The sequence below is a fragment of the Panthera onca genome, chromosome F1 (genome assembly GCF_046562875.1).
Source record: "Panthera onca isolate mPanOnc1 chromosome F1, mPanOnc1 haplotype 2, whole genome shotgun sequence".
NCBI lineage: Eukaryota > Metazoa > Chordata > Mammalia > Carnivora > Felidae > Panthera > Panthera onca.
The window spans coordinates 38,288,114-38,309,164 of NC_138355.1; the positions used below are offsets into that span (position 1 = coordinate 38,288,114).

At 47.5% G+C, this 21,051-nt stretch overlaps 1 protein-coding gene across 2 annotated transcripts; it reads left to right on the forward strand.

Moving 5' to 3' along the window:
- The first annotated feature begins 1,752 nt into the window (after positions 1-1,752).
- On the forward strand, positions 1,753-19,889 carry CF1H1orf116 (chromosome F1 C1orf116 homolog). 2 transcript variants are annotated; one of them, XM_060643988.3, is made up of 5 exons: positions 1,753-4,157; positions 4,280-4,349; positions 13,090-13,274; positions 15,721-15,898; positions 17,115-19,889. In XM_060643988.3, the coding sequence occupies exons 3-5, from the start codon at positions 13,170-13,172 to the stop codon at positions 18,689-18,691; spliced, it is 1,860 nt and encodes a 619-aa protein (XP_060499971.3). In that variant the 5' UTR covers positions 1,753-4,157; positions 4,280-4,349; positions 13,090-13,169; the 3' UTR covers positions 18,692-19,889. The 2 variants fall into 2 exon arrangements, with proteins under 2 accessions (XP_060499971.3, XP_060499970.3); XM_060643987.3 differs by lacking the exons at positions 1,753-4,157; positions 4,280-4,349 and adding an exon at positions 7,810-8,018.
- Positions 19,890-21,051: the final 1,162 nt, after the last annotated feature.

Genomic DNA, 21,051 nt, shown 5'->3' on the forward strand with positions numbered 1-21,051 from the left:
TGTGGATGGAACATTACACCTATTAGAATTCCAAACTTCTTTCTACTATGACTTTCGCATTGGAATTGATAAATCTTTCTCATTGGAATTTTACAGTCTTGAATTACTTCTTTTAGAGCTTGAATATTATGGAGTAAAACTAATGAAGTTTTTAAGCCAAAACAACTAAGGTACAGACTGAATTATGTTAACCTTCTGCCAAAATGACTCTTCCCATTGGATCCATCCTTTAGCATCCGGCCTTATTTTTCTTACTCTTAATCTATAACAACGAAGACTGAGAAAATGATCTTGGATTTGGCTAGAAGCAGCCAAAGTCATAATTTATCTGCGATTAATTGTTCAGCAGTTTAATTTAACAAGCTTTTATTGAGCTTCTATTTCTTACAAAGTATGCTGTCAAATACCTTAGGATTTAACAAGGATAGTCATTCATTCAATAAGTATTTTTGAATGCTAAGTTTCAGGAACTGCCCTAGGTGCTGGGTTTATTTGGGTGGGGGTGGGGGGGTCCACAAACAGCGCTATAAAGAAATAGAAATACAGGTGCTGTGAAGGGAATAACAGGGCAGGGAAATTCTAACTCAAAGTGGTGAATCTGGGAAAGTCTTTTGGCCAAAGTGACTATTTGAAACCTGAAGCATGAATAGGGGTTAGTCATTTGCGGAGTAAGAAGAGCATTCCAAGCGGGGGTATATAGCATTTGCAAACCCTATATTGCAGGAGGAAAGGAAACCTCTTCCAGGCCAGTCTGGCCATAGCGTGATAAACAGGAAAAAAAAAAAAAAAAAGGGACTTGAGATGAAGACTTTAGGAGAAAGCAAGGATCCAGATTTGCATCATCTATGAGCTATATTAAGCACTTACCTGAATACCTACTTGCCACATATTATTTGCTTGTTTATTTTATATGAGTGTCCCCAAGTAGTTTGTCCAAGGGCAGAGACCAGTTCTCCCTATTACCATTGTAGTCTCAGCACCTAGCAAAGTACTGGACACATAGCAGACATTCAATATATATTTGAGTGAATGAACATACGAATGAATGAAATCAATGTATAACTTTAATAGGACATGAAAGTCTATTAAGGAAAACATCAGATTTATGTTTCTCCAAGTTATTTTAACTGCTCTTCGGAGAATGGGTTGAAAGGGGCAAGAATGGAAGTGGAGGACCAGTTAGAAACAGGCTACTGCAGTGACCGATTTAAGTGATGATGGTAATAATTATAATAGTATTTGTTGAGCACTTACAACGTTGTGAGCCTTTTTCGTATATTAGCTTACATAATCTTCACAGCAATTCTGAGATGCATAGTTATTATTAAGATTTATTGAAAGGCATAAAGTCTGAAGGACAAAGAGATGGTGGGATAAACGATAGCAACAAAATTTTGGAAGCTAGCCAGCAGTTGGATGAGTGGTAACTGACCTAGCAGATTTGAAAGAGCTGACCCTAAGCTAGCAAGCCTATTTTTACCATGGAGGCCCCGGCCCTCAAAAATTCAAGAATTGGTGGCATTAGTAACCCTGGAGACAGGGGTGGGAAAAAAATCAGGAAGGTGGGTGAAGAGTCTGGTTAAGAAACAGTTAAGACCTCTCAGATCTTCTCTCCCACTCAGAACAACTAAGAACTTGCTACATCCCCTCTCAGGAGAGGGTAAAATAGGGTCTCTCTGTACTAAAACTAAGGGGATGAAGTGTTGTTTTTACATACTAAATGCTGAGAGCAACAACGTTCCTCTGCCATAGGCTCCAAGAATGCTAGCTGCCAGAACTGCGCCCTTCAAGAAGGATTTTGGAAAACTCTTCTCTGAAGGATCTGCTCTGAGGATTTCAATCAAGCCATCAAAAAAGAGTAAAGATACAGGCATCAGAGATTTTCCAATCAAATGGCCCTATGAGATTGCTCTGTAGCGAAGTCCATGGTCAACCAGCCCCAGCCAGGGCTTCAAATGTATCTTTTTGTTGACAAATTGTTGAATTTGAGTGGATAGCCAAGAATCATCGGACATGTGAAAATATTCTTTAATAAGAAACAGAAAAGCCAAAACAAATAGGAAAAAAAAAGTAACTTGGAGAAAACATTCTATAGAGGCAGAAAAACACTAACACTATATATGTTCTTAAAGTAATAAGATTCTGCATCAATGAAACTCGAAGAAATGTAATAAAAATTCAGAGAACAAACAATAATTATTGGAAGTTAAAAATACAATAGCAAAAAGAAAATGCAATAGGAAGTTGTAAATACATTTTAAAAATCTCTCAGTAGCAAAACAAAACAGAAGTTGAGGTCCAGGAGGGTGTCCAATAACATCCAAATTATATAAGTTCCAAAAAGAAACAACAGAGAGAGAGAGAGAAAGTGGACGATAGGAATTCATCAAAGAAATAATTCAAAAAAAAAATATCCCAGAACTGAATGTCATGAGTTTCCAGATTGGATTTACTGAGTACCCAGAGTATAGATTCACTCCAACACACATCATTATGAAAATTCAGAATACTGGAAACAAAGAGAAAGCCTTAGATTTAGAATCATAGATACTTTGGGCTTTGCAACAGCAGCACCAAAATCTATCAAATACTGATCTAGAATTCTATACCCTGACAAACAATCAAATGAGAGGCTAGAATAGCAATACTTCAGACATGTAAGATCTTATGCACTCTTTCTTGGGAAACGACTAGAGAATGTGTTTTATCAAACTGAGAGAGCTAACTCAGGAAAGAGGAAGATGTGAGATTCAAGTAACCCAACAAGAGAAGAGGTGAAAGGACTTTTCCCAGTAGGACGATGAAGACACATATGAAAATGACATGACAGCCATGCAACAGACTAGATAACAACATATCCAGATGGAAGCAAATCAGAATGTTCTGGAAAATGTTTCTCCAGGATGAAACTACTACTACCTCTGAATGTATTGAGAGGAGATTTACACAGTGGGCAAGAGTAGACGGACAAAAAAGATAAATGGAAATGGAAAAGTAAACATAGCATATCTCAGAGCCCACCTGTCAATAGCATTTTATTTACATGCAGAAGCAGAGAATCAAATCAGACATTTTGACTCCAGAGACACCTAAGTGTCATATATTTGAATGCTGATGGGCATTATTTTAGTAGAAAGGTCAAAAAGATGATGTAAGAGAGAGGACTGCAAAGGTAGAGAGTCTATGAGATGAGATCCAGAGCATATGCGGACGGTGGGGTTTTATTGGAAAAACATTTTCTTTGTCGTCCCAAGAGAGAAGAAGAAAATGAGTACAAAGGAAAGCAGGTTTGTAAATGTGATGGGAACGGGAAGGCACAGTGTAACAGGATGTCAAAAGATAAGATTTAGAAAAAAATAATAAGAAAATCGTGGCAATAGATGGGTTATCCATCAATACGATCTCAAAAAAAAAAAGGGAAGTTTAAAATTTAGGACATTTTTCTTAAGTAAAGCACTTCAGTTGCCAAAAAGTTCATCATCAGTTTGGCATTAATATATAACCACTATAAGTAAGACAATAGAAGAGTTATACACAGAAATATTCGATGTTCTTCATGAATTCAAATTTTACAGGGTGAGAAAAAGGACAGTTACACCCTAGTGGGTTCAATTCAGAGATGTACGCTCTGCATCAGATTACAGTGAAGCAGCACCTAACATCCCATTCCAAAAGAAGATGGTACTTGAGTTGAATCTTGAAGGAAAAATAAGACTAAGCCAGGAGGACATCATGGGAATGGGTCCAAGCAGAGGGTACAACATGTGCAAAAGTCTCAGAAGCATGAATGCGTGGCAGTTTCAGAAATATTAGATTGACTGTAATAAACAATATAGATGACTACGTGACAGGAAGAAGCACGTAGGGCCTGCTCACGAAGGTCTTTCTATGTCACATAGGGTCTTTGAATTTAATCCTGAGCACTATGAACTTGCACCCAAGAATTGAGACGATCAACCACCCACATAATCTATAAACCCACCTATAAAATGGAATATGTGAAACAAGACATTCCTGTCGTCTCTTCACATCTTCAGTGGTCCACAACCCTATAACTTGTGCAGTCCTGAAGCTGAATAGAGAGGAAGAAGAGCGGCAATGATCTCACAGGAGACAAGGGAGGATTGCTATGAAGCACGGAGCCTGGGTGAGAATAGGTATGGTGATGCAGTTAGCTGGCATGGGGAAAGGGGAGAGAGGACATGTTGGTGGGGGCACGGAGAGCAAGATGAGCTCAATTTTGAACATGTTAAGATTTGACACTCTCTGATCCTAATAGGTGACTTCAGCCCTCAAACTTTCATTAGCACTGGAAGGAAAAGGACTGCCGAATCCTCCTAATTTCCATGGTAGGTGGGCCAAAGAGACACTGATCTCAAAAAAGAAAAACAAATCTACCCCTAAGTATTACTTAATGATTAATTTCAGAATTTCTTCGTCCAAACCCACTTAATTACACCCTTTAGTTCCCCTTTAATCATTTTAGGCTTAACACTAATACCACTTTGGTGAGAACTGGGTGATCTATTTGATGTCTTAATATGGCCTATCAATTCCAATTTGGTCTTATAGCCAAATTATAATCACCCGCATCTGAACCTCTCCCCAGCCGTTTTCTCTTTAAAGCAAACTCTTGCTACTACTTGAGGAATAAAAGCTTCCCTCTCCCTAATATGTTGGGAAAGCACTCGGAGACGCAGTATACAGTATCATGCTCAATATCATGAATATAGTGGGTACCCTGTGTCTCTTAAGGATGGTGGTAATACATGTTCAAAGTAACTTCATTATTCCTTTGGAGAGGAAAAGGAAGACACTGATAGAATGTGACTATAATGTGAATGAATAAGTATCATGAATGGTTAGAATGGACATCCACAGCTATTGTGCAGAGAGTTCAACTTTATAAGGGGCCCAAAGAGGAAAGATTAACCAATGACTGGTAACTTTGGTTTTGAATTAGTGTGTGTGTGTGTGTGTGTGTGTGTGTGTGTGTGTGTGCATGCGTGTGTGTGTGTGTATGTGTGTGTGTGTGTATGCGTGTGTGTGTGTAGGAAAAATGCACTTGTCTAGGGGAAATTAGATCTTTCAGTAGGAAGTTGTACTGAGAAAGGAAACCATAAACTAGCCTGTATCAGTCAAGGAGATGGACACACCACAACAGCATACAGGATGGATGAGTCAGGTGAACTGGGCTGTAATTAGATTTCACGGTCAGGTCATCAAATAGGAATTCAATTGCTTTTCAACAAGAAACAACTACACACTTTCCTCCTCAAATGATGACCTACATCAACTACATAGCCTTAGTCTTTCAAGTGTTTCTGATTTTGAAGGACTCTCTTTCCCCTAGTCCAGGCCTCCTTTCCAACTCTCTTGGAACCTTTAGAGACTTGATATTTTTCCAAGCAAAACCAAAGAAAGCAAACCAAAAAAATTCCAGGGTAAGACACTTAAAGATAGAGAGAATGAGGAATACCAAATTCAGGACAGCGGTTCATTTCAGCAGGGGCATATGTGTGTTTTGAGGAGGTAGGAGGAAAGGGAGGGGCAAAGTATGTAAGTAACTTCAACTATAACATTTTATTTCTTGAACTGGGTGTTGGTACAATGGTGTTTGTCATGCCAAGGTATTGGAAATATTTCATAATTTTCAATAAGACATGTCTAAAAGGAAAGAGAGGAACAGAACGATCATTTTATCTATGTTCCTACTTCTACCTGTGAAAAGATGAGTCCTTCCTATTATACTAATTTTAAATGTTTTTAAACGTTTTATTTATTTTTGACAGAGAGAGAGACAGAGCATGAGCGGAGGAGGGTCAGAGAGAGGGAGACGCAGAATCCGAAGCAGGCTCCAGGCTCTGAGCCGTCAGCCCAGAGACCGACGCCGGGGCTCGAACTCACAGACCGCGAGATCATGACCTGAGCCGAAGTCGGATGCTCAACCGACTGAGCCACCCAGGCGCCCCAAATACTAATTTTATTATAAACTGAAAAACTGTTCACAAGCAAGACGGTGCCTGCTATCATCTTTGAAGTTAATGCTCATAAGTCAAATTCATTTTTCTAGCAAATGTTCAAATCACACACGTATGAAGCTGGGTCAACTTCAGCGATTCCATCCATGGGTGTGACTCTCGTTGCACTGAACCCCTGATGTGCAGCTGCCTTTCCTGTTTGGTTACTCCTGTGACATCATACATGTTTACGTGACACACCACAAAGAGAGGTCATCACCCTTAAATGCTCAGTTAGCTCGTTCAGTTGTGATAGTGCATTGGTTATCCCAGGCTTCCTCGGTCCTCCTTCCTCCTCGACTAGTCCTGCCCCATTTCTCCTCTCTCTTGGCCCCTGTACTTCTTATTTCCTACCCAACCACGATTACAGGAAGAGAAAAGATGAAAGCCATGCGTCATCTTTTTAATAAAAGGTGTGAATGGCTACAAGACAGAAATGAGATGGGAAAGCTTTAATCTAATTGTTAGAATTAGACCTGCAAATTATCTGTGTATTTCACGTTTCCCACTTGGGAATTTGTCCAAAACGGAGGCTGACTAGCATTATACTGATGCATGGCAAGCTTGGCGTCGTAATGCCTGAATTGAAATCCCCGCTCTGCTGCCTCCTGGCTACATGATCTTGTGCAAGTTATTTAACCTCCCTGTAAAATTTGGATACTAATGGCGCCTACTTTTTCGAAGTTGAAATAAAGGTTGCATGGAATAATGCACGAACACACGTAGCACAGCATAATCCCTAGTACACAGCAATTGCTCAATAAATGTTGGCGATCATTACGTGCATTGATTTTAATTTTTCTCCCTGCCCTTTTGGCATCAAGGATGGCCTATATCCAGGAAAAACCAGCTTCCAGGCAAAAAAAAAAGTCCTTTCTGGTAAAAGTGGCCTCCATACCTGGGGGGAAGTTTTTTCCTGAAAGCCGTGATTTCTTCCACCTACTCCCATCTCCCTATTCTCCTCAGGTTGTTTTAACAGCAGATGCAAGGAATCTGCCTATGGAAGGAGACAGGTTGCTAAGCTGGCTGGTAGCTTGTTTTGTTTTCATTTCTTAATATTCATTGCCACCTTTCAGGCACAGCCAAAAGAGATCAGAGACCCAAATGACAGCATGCATGTTCCCTCCTTCGAGGCCATCCAGTCACTTTTTCCTCAGGAAAGGGACCGCCTTGGGAGAGAAAGTGACTTCACGCCCCCCAGAAATAAATGAGGTCAAGAAGCTCATTGCCAAACAGTGGGGCAAGGGTGTCTCCGCTCCAGCACCCCTAGGCTCAGTCACCTTTTCCAGCAGTCCTGAGGACAGGGGCTAGTAGTAAGAGCTGCTAGGAGAAGGCTTGAGAGCAAAAGTGCTTGCGAACAACTAGAAAAGCTACTAACAAAACTGGCCACAGTGGATCTTAACTTGGAGAATTCAGGGGAATCCTTGCCCCGCCAGTGAAGGAAGGCAGCTCTAGATAGAAAACCAAGTTTCAAACAGACATAGAAAAGCATACCGCCTGTCTGTGTTTCTTTACAGTCAAATTTTAAAATAGTATCTTTTGCCTACTCCCTCCCGGCCAACTCTCCTCTTCCAGTCTCAGCCCAAAGGAGTCTTCTCCTTCCAGCCCTCCTATTTCTTTTTTTTTTTTTCTTCCTCCCCCCCTGTTTTTTTTTAAAGGTCTCTTTATTGGCTCTAACCGGGGAAGGGGAGGGCAAGAGATGATTGGCTACGGAGCGGAGGGAAGGGGGGGGAGAGTCCCGCCCATTCCCCTCCCACACCCTCCCTCCCCAAACAGCTGGAATGAGAAGTAGGGAGGGAAAGCTGCCGGGATTGGCTGTGAGTCAGTGGCAGGGTGGGGTGGGGTAGCACTGATGAAGCATTTACCTGTCCAGGTAAGTCTGGAGGAGGTCAAAAGAAGAAAACAGTGGAAGGCAGGGGAGGCAGTCTCTGTCTCCGTCTCTGCCCTTTGAAATAAAAGGGTCTTCCTTTCTTCTCTTCAGCCCCTCCTCCAGTGAAGGTGAGTTAATCACTAACCAACTATTGCTTATTCTGCAGCAAGAAGGGGTGCTTCGTGGAAAGTCAGGGCCACAGGATGTGCGGAGCCCTGTATAGAGGGAAGCTAGGGGGCTTCCCTCTCTGTTCCTTAACTCTCTGAGCCCACTCTGCAATCACAGAGTAAGCTGGTAGCTTCTGCAGATGGGACTGTTTTCATGAGAGACCCGGGCTCGGATGCATTTTTTTGTTTGTTTGTTTCCATCTGCCTGTTTAGGTTGGATAAGCATATTTTGCAGACGACAAGGAAATAAAATGGGTTTGTTTTGCAGATTTCCATCTCTGACCAACTGAAATTGAGCTGTGATTTTGGAAAGGAATAGTTGGGAGCACAGGGAGTCAAAATGGGGGATCACCCAGGGGAGAAGAGTGCCATGGTTTCTCCGTTGCGTTTATAACAGGAAATTTGCCCATGGTTCTATCAACTCAATGTCTATAGTTCAATCAAGGGTGCTGTGTGTGTGTGTGCAATTATGGTAGCGTGGCAATGGACCTCTCTGTGGACGTGTGTAAAGGTGTGAGCTGCGCTCGGCTGTGTGTAAGGGGATGTGAGGCTGGGAAAACTCCACCTCGGACTACCAGTTCGCCTTTGGAAAACCCATGAATAACCTGGTTGCAGAACGGAGTCTCTTTGGATTCGACTCAATTTTCCGACTTTGCCTGCTATTAGACACAGAGACTGACAAACACAAAGCTCCTCACCCGCTGTGCCGGGGCCTCACCCACATTAATAATATTTCACAGTAGTACCTCGAGTCGGGCGGGAGTTCTCCGGGGGGCTCAGGCCAGAGTAGTGTGGCTGAGTCCACAAAGAAGAGCCAGACCCCTACGGTGGTCCTCCTTCAGGTGACGGTCTGTGTGGCAGGCTCACCTGTAGAGGTCAGTTCAGAGTAGCTTTATCCACCTCGGGGAGGGGAGGGGGCTAATGTCCTGGTCCCTAACTTTGCCTCTTTTCCTCCTGCTGCAGGAAAGAGCAAAGTGGGGAGACCCCAGCACCAGGCTCCCAGGGCCTGGCACATACAAGCCCTGAGCAAATATAGTGGGTTTCCAGTCCTGGCAACTGGCGCTTGGTTTCAGCTTAGCCCACACCGCGGGACCAGCCCCCCAAACTCATTGACCGAGGGCTGCCGCAGATGGTGAACTTGTCGGTGACAAGATAGCCTCTAAGTGTCAGACAGAGCTCTTCTGTGCAGAAGATATTTCGACCCACCTTTTCCTGAAACCCATCTGTGAAATAGGAGATTCTAACGTTGACTAAACACACTCGGAAACTTGCCCATGTGCTCACGGAGAAGGACGTACACACAGGGCAGCTTTTAGTCCTTCCTGGTGTTTTTCTTAGGATGTTCCTCAGCCCGAGGCATATTTCTGGATAGTCGGCAAAAAGGAGAGATACTTGTTCTGAAAGAAATAGGTAATCTTGGGGTGCCTGGGTGGCTCCGTCGGTTAAGCGTCCGACTTCGGCTCCGGTCATGATCTCACAGTCTGTGAGTTCGAGCCCCGCGTCGGGCTCTGAGCCTGCTTCCGATTCTGTGTCTCCCTCTTTCTCTGCCCCCCCCCCCCATGCTCTGTCTCTCTCCCTCTCTCAAAAATAAATAAACGTTAAAAAAAAATTAAAAAAAAAAAAAGAAATAGGAAATCTCTTTGACCAGTGGGGAGAGAGGTTGAGCTCTTGGAGGATACGGAGCTGGGCTCACGGGAGGAGGGTGACAAGGGGGCCTTGCGTCTGTTTAGAAGGTACAGAGAAGCCAAACAGGAATGGGGCTGGAGCCCGGCCCCTGCCCCATGCCAGAACTCCAAATGCTATTTATTTACTCTCCTCCAAGACTTGGCCGGTTTCAGTGGAGCAGTTAATATTTAACATGCTTTTGCCTGAGTGGCCCTGACTATAGGCTGTGCATATGTCCTTCACCCATTTCCTCCTCCTCTCAGATCCCCCAAAGAGGTCAAGGGTCAAAAGATACCAAACTCTCACCCTGAGCGTTTTGCTTGTTTCTCAGGCTTCTTATCAGGTCGAAATACCTCAAGTTTCGATGGCTGCCCTGAAAGAGCCCCCAAGTTTCAAGGTTGTAAAGTTGGTGGATAGAAATGCAGCATCCAGGTCAGGCCAGAGTGCTGAGAGAGAGAGTGGAAGGGGGAGAAGAAGAGAAGACTCTTACAGTCTATGTTCTTTGGATCAGAAAACTAGGTGCGGAGCCGGGATGCGAGCACTCATCCGACTTTGGTTTCAGGCTCAGATTCACCTCTGTGGTGATTACACTGTGCCCGATGCCACGATCTCCAGGGGCATTTGGTGGCATTTGTTTACTCTGGAAACATCTGTTGTTGGGCCAAAAAAGCTTGCCTGGAAGCACAAAGCTGAACCAGATAATTTAGAGGGTTTCAGGTGTGAAGTAAAAGGAGAAAGGTGATCTTAGGGCTTTTAGTGTTTAGTCAGGGGAAGCCAATGGCCCTTCTTCAGGTACAACGTGGCCCTCTTGCCATCTCCGAGATGCCTTCTGGAGGGACCGGGATCCACAGGCTGCCCTGTATATGCAGTTGTAGGTCATTCGCTACTTCCCTTAGGAGACACCAGTAGAAAGAGACCCAGATTTGTCATCTGTCAAAGAAGAAAATACCGCATGTTGCCTAAGTTATCGGGCTATTTGGAAGATCTAATAGGCATATCTGAAAGTGTAAGCTAGACCATGTTTTTGTTTTGTTTTGTTTTTGAAGCAGTGCCATTCATATTGTTTCTCTCCCTCCCAGCTACTGTAGGCTATCCTTAGTTCCAAAATGAAAGTGTGATGGGTTGCCCTGGGAGGAAGGAGAGGCTAGCAATCCATCATAAAGTCTGAAGAGTACTTGGAAGAACAGGGTGGTAATTGTCTTTGAAAGGCAGAGGCATCATCTGGTCACCCGTTCACAGAGAACATTATATTAACTACAGCGATTAATACAGTACTAATATTTATTGCTCCAATGTTGATAAAACTGGAGCCCAAACCTAGACCCTTGGATTTACACTGACTGCTTGGAAGCAATGCCTTTGTCTTATAAAGTGTTGCTTGCCCCATCCCTGTTAGGTGCTCATGAATGTTAGTTTAGCTGAAGGCATTGCCCAAATTCCACTGAGTCGTATATTCTCAGGGAAATAAACTACTTAAGAAAGAGTCTGTAATAATAGAGCAAAAACAACAACAAAAAAAGTGGTCTTCCAACAGCTTAACTCAACAGATGCTAGAACAGATGGCAAGTTTATTCATCCAGCATTTTTCGAGTGCCTTCTGTGTGCCTAAGCTTATGAGAAATGGATCTCTTTTGCTATAATGGCCTCAGCCCTACAGAATGTTAGGGATGAGTTAGTATCCTCTGAATCTAAGCTGTCATGAATGGAATGGATAGCTGAGGAGACTGAACTTCATCCACGTGACTCCTCATGTTTCTGTCTTTGGGGTTCTGGGTATTGGGAAAGAAACGTCATGAAGAAGACTGAAGAGCTATCTTACCCAATGCTGATTTATCACTGGGCTCCTTTGGTGTGTCTGTCCCCTGTGGTCCTGTCCCTATCTCCTGAGAGGCTCTGGACCCTTATGAACTCCGTGTGTCTGGCTCATTGGGATTTTTTCCTCTTCTTTCCCCGTTGTCCTGCCCCTCCCTACCTGTCCCATTTGCAGACCTTCCCCCCAAATCGGCCTTGTGCTGGTCAGCTCTACAGCATTGGCAGCTGACTCACCCAGCACAGCCCAAACCTGACTTGGCAGTGGAAGAGGTTATGGGTAGAGGCCAAAGAGACAACCTCCCTGGAATCCAAACCCCGGGTCCCAAGATCTCCAATTGAACACATTTTTTTCTATGACATTTTACTTAGTAAAGGGGGAGAGGGGTGGGGAGTAGAAAAGGTGATAGAAAATATAAAATGGTGTCACAGGAAAAATATAGATTCTAATCCTAGCTCTCTCCAAACTCCCTATCTGACCTTGGAACTGGCTTTTAAACTTAATTTTTCCAGAATTTTATTTCAGCATAGGAGAGCCCCATCTGGCCTTTCCAGACTTTGCGATTTTAAGAAGGAAAATGGTACCGCCTTCCTTTGCTCTTACTATTGGCAGAGTGAATTTGAAACTCTTTTTCCCTAAGAGTTGGAATTGGGAGGAAGCTACACAGGCCATTTCTCTCGTTTATTTGACAAAGATTAGGCAACCTTGCTGGAAATAAGTGCAGCCTCAGAGTGGGTGGTACACAAGAGGGAAACTGGGTTTGTATCAACCTGTGTGAGTTACATAAGAGGCTCCCAGACCAGGGAGATGATGGTGGCCCTGGTGGCAGGGGCTGTTGATGATATTGGCTATGACAGCAGCTAACAGTTACTGCACAGTGTTTTACGTGAAGTATCTCAGTATATGTCCGTGACAACCCTATGCGGTTGGTGTCGTTGAGGGCCCCGTTCCTTCTCCCCCACGTAACCCAAACCCTTCTTTTCTAAACTCTTGTTCCCTTACGTCAGTTTACTTTGATCCTCGAAGGACCTTGTCTTTTTCTTATGACAAGAACAGTAGCAGTTAGTCCTTTATTCATCGAGCATTTACTTCCAACTAAGCTGCGCAAACTGTTCTCATGTAATCCTTGCGTTAACCCTACCTAATGAGAAAAACCGAGTCGAAGAGTAATTTGCCTCAAGTCACATAACTGTAAATGCAAGCGGGATTTGAATCCAGATCTGACTTCCTCCAGAACCCACGTTATGAACCCCTTCCTATTTATTGCTTGTGGTCCTGGAAATGTAGCCTAAGCTCCCCGACGCAGAGAAAAAAAGCAGCTAAGACAAGTGTGGAGTTCCCTCTCTGACTAGACTGCTTCTGCACCTGCTGAGCCCGTCCTCCTGCATGTGTGTGAGCCCGCTTCTGCGTCCTTCCACGCAGGCGGGGAGGTGTGGGGAACCGCCGTGCACGGCCCCTTCCAGCTCTCTGCTTGCTTGGTGTCCCTGCCGCCGCGCCCCGGGGGCCTGGGCAGAGCCTGGCCCGGCTCACACGTGGCTTTGATTCTTGTCTTTTCAGGCCGGCTTGGGACATTCTTCACTTCCCTTCACTTCCCCTCTGGGAGCCCCTCTCACCGCCCCTGCACCTTGCTTCAGGCGATGCCCAGGAGCGAGCTGTGGCCAGCGGGGCCTGGCTCAGAACCCGTGACCCGCATCGGCAGCTGCGACAGCATCATGAGCACCGTGTCCACCCGCTCTGGATCTGTACGTACTCTCCGCCTTGCAGCCCGCCCCCCCTGCTTCTGTCTGCACGCCCGCCCCGCCCCGCCCCGCCCTGCCCACCGCCCGCCTGGCTGCTCCTTCGCTTTCATCTTCCTTGTCAGAGAGTGAATCACACCGGTTGGTATTTCTGCCTTTGAGTCACCCAGGTTCTCGAGAGAAAGGGTGGGACAGTCCCAAAGTGCAATGAGATGAGACTTGCTCCCAGCTTTCATTCACGGGGGCTGGGGGGCTAAGTTGAGGTGAGAGCGAGGGCCAGTGATCTGAGGTCCTGGTGGAAAGCAGAGGGTAGATACCATAGCACTCACATTCCTGAAGCCTCCCTGCAGCCAGCAGGGTGCCTTCAATCTTTTACCAAGATCACAGAGGACAGAGTAATTAGGAGCCTGGGTTCTGGAGCCAAGCCGGTCTGAGTTCTCGATCTATAAGCTCTATGGCCTTGGGCAAATTATTGAATTTCTGTAACCTTCAGTCTCCTCCATTTTAAGGTGGGATATAAGGTAAACACCGAGTCCTCCGGGGGGTGGGGGGAGTGAACGAGATGCGTGTGAAACACAAAACACTCAGCACACGCCTCTAAGTAGAAAAGAAATAGCCTTATCCAGGAGCATCGATTCAGAATCGCCCAAAGTCATCGTGTCTAACTGTTTGTGAGTGGCAGGTAACAAATTGTAATTTTTCTGGGGATGAATTTAAGTCAAGGTTGTTGTAAGGCTGGTGCGAAAGAGTACATCTGCCCTACATCCAAATGGAAACATTCCTTTACTGTTGGTGTTCATTGTATACCTAATAACCTAATAACCCTTGAGAATTTATACTTTATTGCTCTATATCCTACAGAGGTACTTGAAAATTTAAGGATGCTGAAGATCTCTACCAAATGTCAAGGACTTTTAATATAGCCAGTGAGTTTTGATATGTAAAAATGGAGTAGAGAAAGCAGCGCACACACACACACACACACACACACATACACACACACAATCCAAAGCGTGGGCAGTCCGTATATAATTTCTTGTTGACCTGAGATGGTGGGACCACAGAGACATCTTTCTGTTTCTGTTAGGCTGAGGCCAATACGAGCAGTTACATACTACTGGACACAGAGTGTGGCACGGATTAAAGATCTGCAAGGTGAATCCTCCACAAAGGAGAAATTCAGAGTTGGTTTATCTTTGGCAAAGCTATTTTGGGAAGAAGAGGGCCGTAAAGAAGATTTTGTTCAGGGAACCCCTGGAATCGGCTTCAGGGCTTCCACGGGCTACATTTGTAGCTTCCTCTGACAGGTCGGCCTGCCAGATGGCCCTTTAAGGAGTCAGGGGAACTGGTGGGGTTATTCCAACAACCATCTCCTAGGGTATCTTTAGAGCTGTCTCAAATCTTTCCTGGCCATCTGAGTGGGTCTGGAGAATATATAACTCTGAAGTATCTTAAATATTAGGAAGAGGGATGAGATAGATGCCAGGAGGGAACTCAGGCCAAATTTCTTACATTTCCATTTGCCCTTTTGGTTTTCCCTTCAACCTTCAACTTTAGAGAGCAACTATCCTATGGATCTTCCTGGCCTTGCTGACCATGGGCAGCAACCATTTAAAAGGGCCGTAACACTTTTCCCCAAATACCCCTATGTGCTTTTTCATCATGACGGTTATTTACTTTAATATCTACTTGATATTTCACACTAAGTTCCTTTCCCCTCCTCCCATACCCGTCCGGTTTCTCCACCCTACCCACCTCTAGTTAATATTTGCTTAAGAAATGCACACTTATTTGAATGTTAGCCAGAGCCAAATGCCATCAAGAAAGTAAATACACAAAGGAAAAAAAAATCCTGTATGGAATGCATTTCAAAGTCAAGTGTAAATTATTTGGTAAATTTATCTGTGGCTACTCATACCACTGTTGCCACTGGCCTAATAGCCAGTGGCTGGCTGTGTTTCTTGTTTGTCCTTATACTGTCCTTGACATACCAGATCAAGTGTGCAAAAGTACTCTGACAAGTTAATACCATTGAAGTTTAAGGTCAAGTCATTATGTTACCCATGTAATTCAGAGCTAAATCGGAGACACGTAGAGGGATATGCTTGTGCCGGTCACACACAGGAACTAGAATCAGAACCCGGGACTGCTTCTGATCTGTTCCCCTAAGCATCCCACCCAGGACTGGGTGGAAAAGGCCAGCTGCCATCTGCCTGCCCAGCACTGGGCGCTGGTGGGCCCACAGCCGCCAGTCTCCTCCCTGTCCGGTGCTCGCAGTTTCTCAGGAGACAGACAACTCCCGCAAACTTGCGGAGTCGCCTCCTGGAAAGGTTTCCAGCCCTTCAGCATTCCTTCCAGACACAGGGTGGTTCTCAGCCCCACCAGTTTCTGCGGAGCTCCCTCTCACAGCTCCCTCTCTCCCTCTCTCTCTGTCCTCCACGCCTCATTCCAGAGTGACGGCAGCTACGACTTCCTGTCCGCAGAAGAGAAGGAGTGTCTGCTCTTCCTGGAGGAGACCATCGGCTCACTGGACACTGAGGCTGACAGCGGACTGTCCACTGACGAGTCTGAACAGGACACAGCTCCCCGCGGCCCCCGAGCCCTGCCTGTCACCCAGCCTGCCCCTCAGGGTAAGAGAGACCATCTGGGGTGGCACCGCTAACAAACCCAGAAAGCCAGGACATTCTTGTGGCTGCTTTGCACCCTGTTTGCCCTCTCCTCTGAAGGTCATAGGCAGAAGGAACGACAGCACTCCTCTCCACGCCCCTGGCTAGAAATAAGCCATGTCCCGCAGAGGAGAGACTGCGGACAAGCCGGCGTCCTCTGTCTTTCTCTGAAGTCTCAGAGGCCTGGGAGGGAAAAGGGTTTGGCTAGCTCCCGTTCTCTCGCAGAAATGCTGAAAAGACATGACCGCAGAGGTTCATGGGAGGGGTTCAGAGAAGGGTGGATGGTTGCTCTGGGGACACGAAGTGAGTCTGGAGAGCTAATCTGGATGCTCCAGGAGGATGAGGCTGCAAGAGATAAGGGGGAAGGGCCCCCTGAACTTCAGTGGGTGGCACCTCGAGGCTCTTGTGAGAGGGGGTGGAAAGCCAGTGGTGTTGAGGCTCAGTAGAAGGGGGACAGGATGGCACATGAGTGTGGCCATGAGGGTGGGGCCATATGTCCCAGAGTGAGGGGGGCACTTTACTCCTGAAGACAGCCCCACTGCTATCAGGATTGCAATCATTGATTTATTCGTTTAGCAAATATTTACTGACAGTGTGTTAGAACCTCCATGGAGATAGAGGTGTAACTGGGGACAAAGGCTTCACTGCTCCCTGAGACTGATTCCCTGGTCCGTGGGCCTAATGCACCTGCTGGAAGGAAAGAGCCCATGTCGCTCACTCGTGTGGGGACGGCTGTGGCCATTCCAGAGCCATTCACGTGTTTATAGAAAGTGAAGGTGGAGGAAGGCGGAAGTCTGGTCAAATCAAGAGCAAATCTGCTGTTCATGGACTCAGTTGCTTGGGAGCCCCGAGATAGCTAGAGGGAATCTCTCCCCCACCCTGGTGCTTCTGTAGAAGCTTAGAAGGAGCCCGAGTCAAGGACCTGGAGTTATAGGAGGCTGCTCTTTCGCCAACCATTGTGAAAAAGTAATCCTAGGTTGAAGGGAACCTGCTCAGATCGATCTGTCAGTGTGAATGATAGCCATGCAACAGGGCGGCTCCTTTAAGAGCAAAGAATCAACCCAAAACAAAACCCACTGCTAAGTGGAGACCAGAGTTCGGGAGGTATTAGCTTTGCCCCGGGCAGCAGGGTTCTCACCTCTGTCCACTGTTCTTTGCCCGTTCTCCTGGGCCCTCACAGGATATCCAGGGGAGAAGATCGTCCCACAAGGACCGGAGCCAAGGACAGGGACTCAGTCCAGCTCACCCCATCTGCCTGAACCCGAAGGCCTGGGCCTCAGGTCTGGCTCCCATAGCCTCCCCAGAAATATCCACATCAGCAGGAAGCGGAACCCCGGGGAAAACACCACTCGGACGAATAGCCACATCCCGGGGGAACCTGAGGGGCTTGTCCCAGAGCCCAAGAGAGAGCAGGCTGGCCAAAGCGGTGAGCCCAGCCAGGCTCCGGCCGGCCCCCTGACACCTGCCCTTGGGTTGGACACAGTACCCATCCCCCCACCAGAGGCCTTTCAGGACAGCCAGCCAGAGCAGCGTGGGGAAGGCGGCCTGGGCGTCCCCAGGCCAGGGCTGCAGAGCCATACGCCCCGGCTCCATTCGTCACTCAGCCCCCAGGAGAGGAAGGAGACTCCTTCAGCGGCCATGTCCCAAAAAGCCAGTGAGGAGGGCTCAACAGGGGGACCGGGGCAGCCTCAGCCTCCTCCCGCCGCGTCATCTCAGAGCGCGAGAGCCAGAGATGCTCCCATCCCGTCAGGGGGGGACCCCGGTGCCCGGCCAGCGCCCTCCACAGCTCCCAAGCCCCGGAAGCTGCCACCCAATATCGTTCTCAAGAGCAGCCGAAGCAGTTTGCACAGTGAGCCCCACCACTGGTTGTCTCGCCACTCCGAGGCCACCGCGGGAGACTCCGGCCTGGCCTCCTCCTCGCTGCAGGAGCAGAAGAAAGCGCGCCGGGAGGCCCTGGAGAAGCTGGGGCTCCCCCAGGACCAGGATGAACCTGGCCCCCACTTAAGTAAACGCACCAGCTCCACCCGATTCAAGGAGACCCATGCCCAGGCCTCCTTCCAGGCTCCAGCCCCGGCCCCGGCTCAGCCGACGCGGCCTGCTCAGGGCACAGCCGCTGCGCCTGCCGGAGGGAAGGCTCCGGCTCCCGCTCCCACTCGGGGACCTTCTCCAGCGAAGCCTCCGGCTCCGACTCCAGCTCAGGGTTCTTCTCCGGACAAGGGGTTGATTCCTGCCCAGGAGCCCACTGCAGGCAAGGTTCCAGCTGCCAAATCCATGCCGATTCCTATCCCCAAAGCCCCTGGGGCAGGTGGTCCTCTGGCTCAGGCAAAGGCGGACTCAGGGCTCACTCTCCGGGAGAGCAACGTCCCTGGCCTGAGACAGATGAGCTTCAAGTCCAACACTCTGGAGCGTTCGGGTGTGGGGCTGAGCAGCTACCTCTCGGCCGAGAAAGACCCCAGTCCCCAAACCAGCACCTCTCTGGGTAAGGGCTCCTTCTTGGACAAGGTGTCTCCCAGCGTCTTGCGTAACTCAAGGCCCCGGCCTGCCTCCCTGGGCACGGGGAAGGACTTCGCCGGGATCCAGGTGGGCAAATTGGCTGACCTGGAGCAGGAGCAGAGCACCAAGCGCCTGTCCTTCCAAGGACAGAGCCGTGACAAGCTGCCTCGACCCCCCTGTGTCAGTGTCAAGATCTCCCCAAAAGGAGTCCCGGATGAGCACCGAAGGGAGGCCCTGAGGAAGCTGGGACTGTTGAAGGAGTAGTCGCTGGCCACCAGCATGGCCCCGCCGTCCCCGTCTCACCCTCTGCCATACAGGAGGCTCAGGTCCTCTCCCACCCAACAGCCCGGGGCTCGGACAAAGTGGGCTTCTCTCCAGCGTGCACCTCTCTCTGAGGCGAAGGGGTGGAAGAGACTGGATTCCAGCGGACGCACGTGTTTGTATTCAGAGCGGTTGTGTCACTGAGTGCCTGCCCAAATCATCCTGAAGATGATTTCCACAAGACGGTGTGTGTGTGTGTGTGTGTGTGTGTGTCCATGTACTATAGGCTGTATATATCATTGAAGCTATTTATATGACACAAGGAGTCATTGCTCAGAGTTCTGCTTGTGTTGGAGATTTTCTTCCACTGGGTAGGGTTCAGCCCAGCCAGAACTAAGGGGAGAAGGTGGGGGGGGGGGGGCTGAGTCTGAGGAATAAAATGTCAGCTGAGACAATGGATGTGCTGGGGACATTAGGCAAATGCAGTGTCATGTGAAATGTGGGTCCCCCAGAATCCCTGCATGGAAGGGGACTGGCTCGTCCCTTGGTTCTGGACTTCTGGACACCCGGGTCCCAAGGTTAGGGCGCGTCCCTGTAGCTAAAACTGTCCATTGACTGAGAACAGAAGTGCTCTGGTTGGCCTGCGAAGGCAAGATGGGTGACCGCACAGCACACGGCCACTGGGAAGGACCCCTGTCCACGGGCTTGATGCATTTATAATAATAAACCGTGCGGTGGCCCCTGCCGGGGACATTCCTATTCTTCCGCTCCCACTCTCAGCCTGCATGTGACTGACCCCAGGGCCGGGCCAACAGTGAGATGGGAGTCTGAGCCCAGAGACTTTATAAATACCAAAGAACTGTTTGAGGCCTTACCTATGCTACTGCACATAGATTTTTTTTCAGTTTCTATGGGAAGGCAAAACCATACATTCTCTGCTAGTCACTCACAGAATATCAGAGCTGGGAGGAATCTTAGAGACAAGACTCTTGTGACCCACGCTGTTGGGGAAGGGAAGGGAGTCATCTGCGGTCACTCTGCCATTCAGCGACAGAGCCGGGACCCTGGCTCCTCATTCCATGCTGCACGCTGCCTCCCTGAAGCAGTGCTTCTGTACGTCTACACAGCACCCTGTGGATCAGGAGTCACCATCAGAGGCTCAACCCCAAAGCCTAGAGAGATTAAATGTTGTTCAAGACCATATTGAGTGCTGTTTTTTCTACTGTGTCTTCGGAAAGTAGCAATATAGTCATTTATTAATCCAAATTCCCTGACCGCTTTGTACAGCTTGAGAAAATGCCAAAAGAAGGTACTATGAGTAGGCGTCGTAGGCTTGTGGATACAGGCTTGGAAATTAGACACAGCTAGACATGACCCCTGCTTCCCCTAAGGAAATAAATATTATTCGTGGCTGTGGTTGGAGTCTAGGATCCCCAGATGTGAGGAGCGGATAAAGGGAACTGTTGTTGGAAAGGTGCCCTTGAGGTCTGCTGAGAATTTCTGGACTGTGTCCTTAGGGACCCAGCACTGTCAAAGCATGGTATTTCTAAAAATGATGAAAAGATTAAGGTGAGGACAACAAATGGCTCCACCCTGTCATGGTATGTGGGACGTGGGTGTGACAGTTTCTGTATATACTCTCATGCACACACCCAAAACCTTGGTGCCTTCCTGGCCCTGGTAAAGACCTGGTCTGTTGGAGCTGATAGGGACTCCCACCGCTGGCCAAGCCATACGTTATTACAGACTCTTCTGAAGAGCGAGGGCCCTTCCTGGAGGACTGGTTTGACATGCTGTATTTGGTTGAGCTGCCTCATACGTGTATTTCAAGACAACCTGGGAATGACCACTTAATTTTTTTCAATTTTCCTAATTAATAGGGACACATGATGCTACCTATAAAGTAAGACTTGGTAGGAAACTGAGGCCTTCGTATCAACACAAGGATGATCAACACAGGTGGGTCAGGAGTACCTCCTCTTACATCCTCACCCCTGGTAGGGGCGAGGTCTCTTGAACAAAACATGGTTACACACAGCTTGCGTTCCCTCCCTGAACCCTTATCTAGTGACCTGCCCATTTTCCCCGCAACTCCCTCCTGGCTTCCCCGTGTCCTCGCCCTTCCAAGGGCACGTCTTGCTCTTAGGACGGTCTTTGGGATCCAAGTATTAAGATAAAAAACCCAAACCCATCTGTCCTCATTTTGAAGAGGGGCAAAGGAACCCATCTAGGGACATCGGCCATCCTGAAGTTGGCCCTAGAGCCACCTGAGGAATTTTATCTACCCTCTGACGTCCATATGGGATTGGTCTTCATCGAGCTTGAGCTGGAGGTAAGAGTGGGGTCACTGCTGTTGTTACCCC